This window comes from Bison bison, unplaced genomic scaffold, assembly GCF_000754665.1.
Source record: "Bison bison bison isolate TAMUID 2011002044 unplaced genomic scaffold, Bison_UMD1.0 scf7180017864506, whole genome shotgun sequence".
NCBI classification, from domain to species: domain Eukaryota; kingdom Metazoa; phylum Chordata; class Mammalia; order Artiodactyla; family Bovidae; genus Bison; species Bison bison.
The window spans coordinates 67,321-77,629 of NW_011495063.1; the positions used below are offsets into that span (position 1 = coordinate 67,321).

The following is a 10,309-nucleotide window of genomic DNA, read 5'->3' on the forward strand; positions in this document are numbered from 1 at the left end:
TATGCTTCTTACTTTACAAAAGTCCTAGTCTTTAATGTCTGGCTCCAAAAAGAAAAACAGGATGGGAAGGGAAAACAGTACAAGCTTTTAAACTCCCTGGAAGTCACCTCAGCTGGATCAGAAGGGGATTATAGCAATGGTGGGGAGACACACCAACAGTGGTTGCCCCCACTGTGTCTGCACATCTGGTTCAGAAGCAAAAATCAGTAATCAGAGCACAGACACTGGATATTGGAGGGGAAAGGTCCTACTATCTGACATTCGGTTCCATAAGTTTTGTCGAAGCCTCTCCTGGACATGTGCATGCCTGACATCCATGGAAAATATTTACATTAACCCTTGACACATCATACTGAGGCTTTTATAGGTTGCATTTTTGCCTTAAAAATAAGAATGCAACATCTTTTTCAGTATACACAGTGCAAAAATATGTGTATCCACCAAGTATTTCTTTCAAGATGTCATTATACTGCCAGTTGCACTTTGAGGTTGAGTAATTTGAAATCTGTATGGAAGTAGCATATGAAGCTCCACAAAAAAAAAAAAAAAAAAAAAAAAAAAAAACCTGTCAAAAATAAAATAACTTAAGCTGATAGCCTATATAGAGAAACACTGTGAGCTCAATAATATTTCTAGGGCATTATAGAAGGAGAACAGGGTCATAGGTAGGAGCTTTCAAGTCCTTCAATGTACTCTCTAAATTCCTTCTTCCTAACTTGAATTTCAAATGCTCTTAACTATGTTATCACCTGTAGCTGCCCTCTTTCTCCCTGGTTCCAAATGTGACTCTTTTTCACCATCATTTCCCAATGCCCTACTACTGTACAGTCATGTACACTATAACTTTGTCAAAGATTTGTATACTGTGAGATACATATACATTCCTGTACAGAAGAATACAATTTCAGAATAAAATTTGTTTCCTAAGCCTTATGACCACTTCCCACACAGCGACCTCTTATTTTCTGGTTATGTGTCTTGTAGAGGTCTGTCTTCATGATGTGATTCTGGACTCCTTTCTTTACCACGTCCTGTTCTTTTAATAATAATAATAATAAATCACTTTCAAACACCTGAAATTCATTTTCTTAGTTTTAGACACATACAAAAACCCTTCCAATGTGAGTCAATCTTTTCACCAGTGTGTGTGCTAAGTTATCTAGTCGTGTCTGACTCTTTGCAACCCTACGGACTGTAGCGTTCCAGGCTCCTCTGCCCATGGGATTCTCCAGGTAAGAATACTGGAGTGGGTTGCCTTGCCCTCCTCCAGGGGATCTTCCAGATCTAGAGATCAAACCCACATCTCTTACGTTTCCTGCATTGGCAGGTAGTTTCTTTATCATACTGCCCCCTGGGAAGCCCCATCTCACCAATATACTAGTCCAAAAGACCTTCCTTTCCCACCCAAAGAAACCCATGAAACTCTTTGCCTAAACAAGCAAACAAACAACAAAAAAGCACCATGTACCATGAGAGAAATTCATACATCCCCTGGAATAAACAACAGTTAAGCTTCAAATTAAAAATATTTTCTCATTAATGATCATAACTGAAACGAATAGAATAGAATGAAGTAGATGTAAGTAGACTACAGAAGTAGCAGACTTGAAATTAGAAGGCTATCTGTTTAGTCTAGATTTTTTTCTTTATGTATCTGTGACATTTAATAATTAACCATTTGGAGCTTCATTTTATTATCAATGAAATAAATATATTTAGATGATCTGCTGAGTTCATTGTGGAAAGGTAAAGGGAAAACTCCAGCCAAAGAAGTTTGATATAAAATATTTACCAGATACAAAATAAATTACAGATAAAGCCTTTATGGAAACTTCAATCTCTAACATTTAAAGGAGACATAGTCTTCCAGGTCAGAGAATGGAAAAATGGGAGTAGAAACAGAATATCTGATGCATGTTTCTAACAGGAAGTGGCAAATAAGCACAACCCCAGTGAAACAATGTTACTTTAGTCTTATCTAGCTGATTTTCATCACTGGTCTGTCATTATATCAGAGGTGTCTCAAATTTGATCACTTGGGGACCATTTTCCTTTTCAGTAAAAACTGAAAATATGAAATGACAATAAAAATAACAGAGATACTACATTTTTAATTTAAAATTACTAGTAAGAAGGAAAACTGCAGGAGATACCATGCAAATGATTAGGGAAAAAGAAGCAACAGACAGAAAAACCAGAGATAAATTATTAGGGGAAGGCTCAAATATTACTTAAATTTTGTTATTTAAAAAAGAGAGAAATAAATTCTAACTATAACTATTTAAATGAACACACAGAATCTCCTTCTCCTAAAACTATATGCACAGACAGATAATGTTTCTGATCAAAACTTCACCATCCTCAGGACTTTTCTCAGAGCAAGTTTAACATCTTTGTTCCTTAAGCTGTAAATTAAGGGATTCATCATGGGAACCACATTGGTGTAAAAGACAGATAAGACTTTTCCCTTATTCATGGGTATAGAAGATGGTTTGAGATACACAAATGCACTTGATCCAAAGAACAGAGAAACAGCAATGATGTGGGAACTGCAGGTCCTGAAGGCTTTAGACCTGCCCTCTGTGGAGCTGATGTGAAGGATGTTGGAGAGGATGAGGCCATAAGAGACAAAGATGGTGAGACTGGGCAGAATGATGTTGATGCCTGACACAATAATAACTTCCAGCTCAAGGATGTAGGTACTTGTGCAGGAGAGCTGGAGCAGAGGGTAGGTATCACACAAATAATGGTTGATGGTGTTTGCATCACAGAAGTTCAGTCTCAGCATGCCTCCAATAAGAATCATGGCATCCAAAAATGCCATCAAGTAGGAACCAAGCATAAAGCTGGAACACACTTTAGGGGACATGGCAATTTTATACAAGAGTGGGTTACAGATGGCCACATAGCGGTCATAGGCCATTGATGTCAGCACATAGCATTCAGAAATACCAAAAAAAGTGAAGAAGTAAAGCTGAGTCATGCACCCCATGTAGGAGATAATCTTCTTCTTTGATATGATGTTAATCAGCATTTTAAGTGTGAAAACAGTAGAATAACAGAGATCTATGAAGGACAAATTAAAGAGGAAAAAGTACATAGGGGTGTGCAGATGTGAACTCAGCCCAATTAGGATGATCAAGCTCAAATTTCCCATCACAGTGACCATATACATTACTAGAAACAGGAAAAACAGGGGGAGCTGAAGAACTGATTGGTCTGTTAATCCCACTAAAATGAACTGAGTTGTGAAAGAGTCATTCCCTGGAGCCATTCTTCTCTAAGGGGATCTGTGAAAACAGGGGAGAAGCGTTACATAGAGGAAAAAGAGTATTTCCCACATCTCCTCACATAAAGTGATGTATGCACTGGGAATGACTGTGACTAGCCCAAACTGGACCCACAGAATTTACTTACCATTACCATGGAAATCAGTGACATAAATTTCCTGTATAAACGCTTTACAAACCAAAGTGTTTGTAAAGCAAGCATTTTACAAAGTGTCTGATGCTTTGTAAAGCATCAAAATTTAGCCTTTTATCCAAAAGAATAATGGTGGCTCAGGGGTAAAGAATCGATCTGCAATGCAGGAGACACAGCAGAGGCAGGTTTGATCCGTGGGTCAGGAAGATCCCCTGGAGAAGGAAATGGTAACCCACTCCAGTATTCTTGCCTGGAGAATCCTATGGACAGAGGAGTCTGGCGGGCTACAGTCCATAGGGTTGCAGAGAGTCGGAAATGACTGGGCAACTGAACAACAGAGGAAAACAAGTGTGAACGAGGACAGAGTTTCCCTTCTCTCATCTCACCATTATTTCATTCACTTGGACTCTCTCCTCACCTCTCCTCTTCTTTTGGTAGTAATCTCCAAAGCCTGGTTTTTGCCTCTACTGCACATAAGACTATACAGGGTAGGATCCAAGAATATTGCTTCCAGTTTATTTGAAAAACAAATAAGGCTAGAGGAACTAAAGTCTAGGACAGCTTAAGTTACTCCATATCAGTTCAGTTGCTCACTTATGTCTGATTCTTTGTGACCCCATGGACTGCAGCACACCAAGCCTCCCTGTCCATCACCAACTCCCAGAACCTACTGAAACTCATGTCCATCAAGTCGGTGATGCCATCCAACCATCTCATCCTCTGTCGTCACCATCTCCATCTTCAATCTTTCCCGGCATCAGGATCTTTTTCAGTGAGTCAGTTCTTCACATCAGATGGCCATAGTATTAGAGTTTCAGCTTCATCCTCAGTCCTTCCATATACCACAGAGCAAAATTTATAAAAGTAGAAGAAATAGTGTTCCACCCATGGAGAAGAAACTTACTAAGAAACTGCATCTCTTGTGTCTGTAAATGATTCTAAACATTTCCTGCTCTCCCCTCAAACAGATTTCTCTGCAAGATTCACTGAATCTCAGGACTGCACAAATAAGAAATGGACTGTCATATCTTAGGTTCTCAGTCTCCCTCTTGAACAAGGAAAACATGAATATAAATGGAATTCAGAAACTCACTCTCTTAAAGGCAGAATGCCCCAGGTCTTTCTTCTTGTTTTTACCCCGTAGTCCTGGAAGGGCAATTTCAGTTTCTGAGGATTTGGTTAATTGATTTTAAGAAACCACCATCTGTAATTAATTTTTTATATGCCCTAGAATTCTTTCAGAATTAGAGATCATAATTTTGATTATGATTTCCTTCCTATCCAGCATCAGAAAAAAATAAATGGTTGTTATTATTATCACTTTGGCCACATAGGAAGTCACAGAGGATTTAATATGAGTGTAATGATATAACGTATTCACATATAGATACGGCAGCAGCTTGTTCCTATTCCCCAGGGAACAGTTTCTATGTGTAATAGGGAACTAAGGGGGTTGTATATACAATCTGTCTTTAATTCCTTATAGACTCAATATTTTATTCAAGCTTTTCCTTTGCTATAGGGATTGCTCATCCTCCAAGGAACAGCCAAAATTAATGACCATTTCCCATCAGCAAGATGGCAAAAGAGCAAGCCCTAGACTCTCCTTCCCTGCATGAACACACTGACTCAAAACAAATTATGTACAGATTCCCTCTACAAGAAATCCAAAACTTAGTCAAAAGGATGCTGCACACAGTTCCAGCATGATACTAATCATGTTGAAACTGTTAAGAAAATGCAAGGTACATCTTGCCATATATGTATGGTGATCCAGAACTATGTGACTGGGACAAAATTCCCCAGTTCCCAGGTTCTCCCTGGGGAGAGAAAGATGCACAATACATCCAAAGCCCCAATTTTTCTAAGGGCCATTCAGAAGACTTGCCTCTGTATAGCCTCTGTGAGAAAGCTGAAGGGATATAGGATATGGCATAGTTTATCTGCCTGAGGTGAGAGAGAAGAGAGACACCAATTTGGGCTAAAATTCACTATAGCCACCTACCCCACATTAACTTAACATAGCTAGTAGTAGAAAATATTTTTCCTACAGTTTCTCCTTGGTAAAGGAAAAGGTAGACTGTTCAACCAATGACCCAACTGATCTGGGAGCTGCCTGAGGAACTGACTAATCTCCTGTGTTAAGGGTCTATGGGATCCTGACATTCTCCAGAGGCCTGGAGCTGCTAAAAACAAAGTGGTTATACTGTCACAAGATTGAGAGGTCTGCTTTTTCTAGCCACGTTTATTGAGAGGGTCAGCTCCTTTACAAGGCCAGGTCATGAGAATTAAAATAGTTTGCTATTTTGTCTATATGCAGACATGAGTGCAGAAAGACAAGGAAAAATGAAGAAAAGTGAGATTACATTAAAAAACAAAAAAAGTATCTTTCCAAGAAAGTGATCCTAAAATTGGCCCTGAATTGGAGATACATGAAATGGAGATACATGATTTACCTGACTGAGAATTTCTTTAACTATCATAAAGATGCTCAAGGTAGTTGAAGAACAGTATGTGAAAAAAGTGGCAATTATATTCGTTGAAGAGTACCAAACAGAAATCATGAAGCCAAAACGCAATAATTGAACTGAAAAATTCACTAGAAGGTCAAAATAGCAGACTAAACAAATGTAAGAAAGAATTATAGAGTTTGGGAAAAGGACATCTGAAATAATTTAGTAAGTGGAGCAAAAAGAAAAAAGAATGAAAAGTTGTGTCAAAAGTCTAAGATTTATAGGAAGTGTTAGTATCACATGAGCCACATAGGCATTCCATGGATCACCACGGGAGAAAACGTAAGTGATGATCTAAAAGGTTTATCAAATAAAATCTGGCTGAAAAAATCCTCAAGTCTATGCAAACAACTGGACATCCAGAACTAGGAAACTAAAACATAATATCCCAAATAAGATGAAATCCATCACAAGGCACATTACAATCAAGTTAACAGAAGTCAAAGAAAGAGCTTTCTCTTCAAGTATAGTTGATTTACAATATCATGTTAGTTTCAGGTGTAAAACATAGTGATTCAATATTTTTATAGATTATGTTGCTGCTGCTGCTAAGCCGCTTCAGTCGTGTCCAACTCTGTGTGACCCCATAGACGGCAGCCCACCGGGATCCCCTGTCCCTGGGATTCTCCAGGCAAGAACACTGGAGTGGGTTGCCATTTCCTTCTCCAGTCCATGGGGTCACTAAGAGTCAGACACGGCTGAGCGACTTCACTTTCACTTTTCACTTTATAGATTATACTTCATTTAAATTTTTATGAAAATATTGACTATATTCTCCATCTACATAATATGTCTTCGTTGTTTATATATTTTATGCATACTGTTCTGTATCTTTTAATCCCCTACTCCTATATTTCCCTTCACCCCTTCCCTTTCCTCACTGGTAACTACTAGTTTGGTCTCTACATCTGTAAAAATGTTTCTATTCTGTAATATTCACTTTTCTTTCATTTTTTAAATATTTCACATATAACATAACATATAGCACTGATCTTTGCATTATTTCACTGAACATACTATTCTCTGTGGTCAACTACATAATTGCAAACAGCAGAATTTCATTTTTTCATGACTAATATATATGTTAACACCCAAAGAAGATGTCCTTTTAATTATAGGGGACTGGAATGCAAAAGTAGGAAGTCAAGAAACACCTGGAGTAACAGGCAAATTTGGCCTTGGAGTACGGAATGAAGCAGGGCAAAGGCTATTTAATAGAGTTCTGCCAAGAGAACGCACTGGTCATAGCAAACACCCTCTTCCAACAACACAAGAGAAGACTCTACGCATGGACATCACCAGACGGTCAACACTGAAATCAGACTGATTATATTCTTTGCAGCCAAAGATGGAGAAGCTCTATACAGTCAGCAGAAACAAGACCAGGAGCTGACGGTGGCTCATATCATGAACTCCTTATTGCCAAATTCAGACTGAAATGGAAGAAAGTGGAGAAAACCACTAGATCATTCAGGTATGACCTAAATCAAATCCCTTATGACTATACAGTGGAAGTGAGAAATAGATTTAAGGGACTAGATTTGATAGAGTGCCTGATGAACTATGGACGGAAGTTCATGACATTGTACAAGAGACAGGAATCAAGACCATTCCAAGAAAAAGAAATGCAAAAAAGCAAAATGGCTGTCTGAGGAGGCCTTACAAATAGCTGTGAAAAGAAAGGAAGCAAAAAGCAAAGAGGAAAAGGAAAGATACACCCATTTGAATGCAGAGTTCCAAAGAATAGTAAGGAGAGATAAGAAAGCCCACCTCAGCGATCAATGCAAAGATATAGAGGAAAACAATAGAATAGGAAAGACTAGAGATCACTGCAAGAAAATTAGAGATACCAAGGGAACATTTCATGCAAAGATGGGCTCAATTAAGGATAGAAATTGTATGGACCTAACAGAAGCAGAAGATATTAAGAAGAGGTGGCAAGAATAGACAGAAGAACAGTACAGCAAAGATCTTCATGACCCAGGCAATCACGATGGTGTGATCACTCACCTAGAGCCAGAAATCCTAGAATGTGAAGTCAAGTGTGCCTTAGGAAGAATCACTACAAACAAAGCTAGTGGAGGTGATGGAATTCTAGTTGAGCTATTCCAAATCCTGAAAGATGATGCTGTGAAAATGCTGCACTCAATATGCCAGCAAATTTGGAAAACAGCAGTGGCCACAGGACTGGAAAGGTCAGTTTTTATTCCAATCCCAAAGAAAGGCAATGCCAAAGAATGCTCACACTACTGCCCAGTTGCACTCATCTCACACGCTAGTAAAGCTCAAAATTCCCCAAGCCAGGCTTCAGCAATATGTGAACCACGAAATTCCAGATGTTCAAGCTGGTTTTATAAATGGCAGAGGAACCAGAGATCAAATTGCCAACATCTGCTGGATCATCGAAAAAGCAAGAGAGTTCCAGAAAAACATCTACTTCTGCTTTATTGACTATGCCAAAGCCTTTGACTGTGTGGATAACAATAAACTGTGGAAAATTCTGAAAGAGATGGGCACACCAGACCATCTGAACTGCCTCCTGAGAAGTCTGTATGCAGGTCAGGAAGCAACAATTAAAACTGGACATGGAACAACAGACTGGTTCCAAATAGGAAAAGGAGTACGTCAAGGCTGTATATTGTCACCTTACTTATTTAACTTATATGTAGAGTACATCATGAGAAATACTGGGCTGGAGGAAGCCCAAGATGGAATCAAGATTGCCAGGAGAAATATCAGTAACCTCAGATATGCAGATGACACCACCCTTATGGCAGAAAGTGAAGAGGAACTAAAAAGCCTCTTGATGAAAGTGAAAGAAGAGAGTGAAAAAGTTGGCTTAAGACTCAACATTCAGAAAATGAAGATCATGGCATCTGGTCCCATTACTTCATGGCTAATAGATGGGGAAACAGTGGAAACAGTGTCAGACTGTATTTTTCTGGGCTCCAAAATCACTGCAGATGGTGATTGCAACCATGAAATTAAAAGACGCTTACTCCTTGGAAGGAAAGTTATGACAAACCTAGACAACATATTAAAAAGCAGAGACATTACTTAGCCAACAAAGGTCCATCTAGTTAAGGCTATGGTTTTTCCATTGGTCGTGTATGGATGTGAGAGTTGGACAATAAAGAAATCTGAGTGGAGAAGAATTGATGCTTTTGAACTGTGGTGTTGGAGAAGACTCTTGAGAGTCCCTTGGACTGCGAGGAGATCCAACCAGTCCATTCTAAAGGAGATCAGTCCTGCATGTTTATTGAAAGGCCTGATGTTGAAGCTGAAACTCCAATACTTTGGCCACCTGATGCGAAGAGCTGGAGGAAAAGGGGATGACAGAGGATGAGATGGCTGGATGACATTCTGACTCAATGGACATGGGTTTGGGTGGACTCTGGAGTTGGTGATGGACAGGGAGGCCTGGCATCCTGCGGTTCATGGGGTCACATAGTCGGACACGACTGAGTGAACTGAACTGACTGAATATCTATATTACTCAGCCATTAAATGTGTATGTGTATGTATGTATAAATTCATCTGTTGATGGACACTTAGGTGGCTGCCACATCTATGCTATTAAAATAATACTGCTATGAACACTGGTTTCATGTATTTTTTCATATTATTGTTTTTGACTCCTTCAGATATATACCAATTGTTGGATCATACAGAAGTTTTATTTTTAGTTTTTTGAAGAACCTCTGTAACTTTTTCCATAGTGGTTACACTCGTTTGTATTCCCAGAATTGTATTAAGGTTTCCTTTTTTCCACATCCTTGCCAATTTTTGTTTGTGTTATTATTCATGATAGCCATTCTAACAGGTGTGAGGTGATAATCTCACTATTATTTCGATTTACATTTCTCTGTAGTTCACCTGGTAAAGAATCTGCCTGTAATGAAGCAGACCCTGGTTCGATTTCTGGGCTGGGAAGATTAACTGGAGAAGGGATAGTCTACCCATTCCAGTATTCTTGGGCTTCCCTGGTGGCTCAGATGGTACAGAATCCACCTGCAATGTGGGAGACCTTGGTTTGATCCCTGGGTTGGGAAGATCTCCTGAAGGAGGGCATGGCAATCCACTCTGGTATTCTTGCCATGAGAATCCCCATGGAGAGAGGAGCTTGGCAGGCTATAGTCCATGGGTCACAAAGAGTCAGTCATGACTGAGTGAATAATCACAGCACAGTATTCCATCGTGTACATATACCACATCTTTTTTATCCACTCAGTTTTTCATGGGCACTTAGGTTGCTTTGATATCTTGACATGATCTCACAATTTTTATTTTTAACCATTCCACTAGCTTATTTAAGTGGTTGATCAATAGCCCTTACCATATATTTGCCTTTACCAGTGAAATTTTCTCTTCCT

General features: G+C 39.1%; 1 protein-coding gene across 1 annotated transcript; it reads right to left on the bottom strand.

Annotated features, from left to right (window-relative positions):
* Positions 1-2,344: 2,344 nt before the first annotated feature.
* Positions 2,345-9,315, bottom strand: LOC104980718 (olfactory receptor 8B3-like). Its single transcript, XM_010829501.1, has 2 exons — positions 9,305-9,315; positions 2,345-3,278 (listed from the first exon to the last, which is right to left on the bottom strand). The coding sequence occupies exons 1-2, from the start codon at positions 9,313-9,315 to the stop codon at positions 2,345-2,347; spliced, it is 945 nt and encodes a 314-aa protein (XP_010827803.1).
* Between the last annotated feature and the right edge of the window lie 994 nt (positions 9,316-10,309).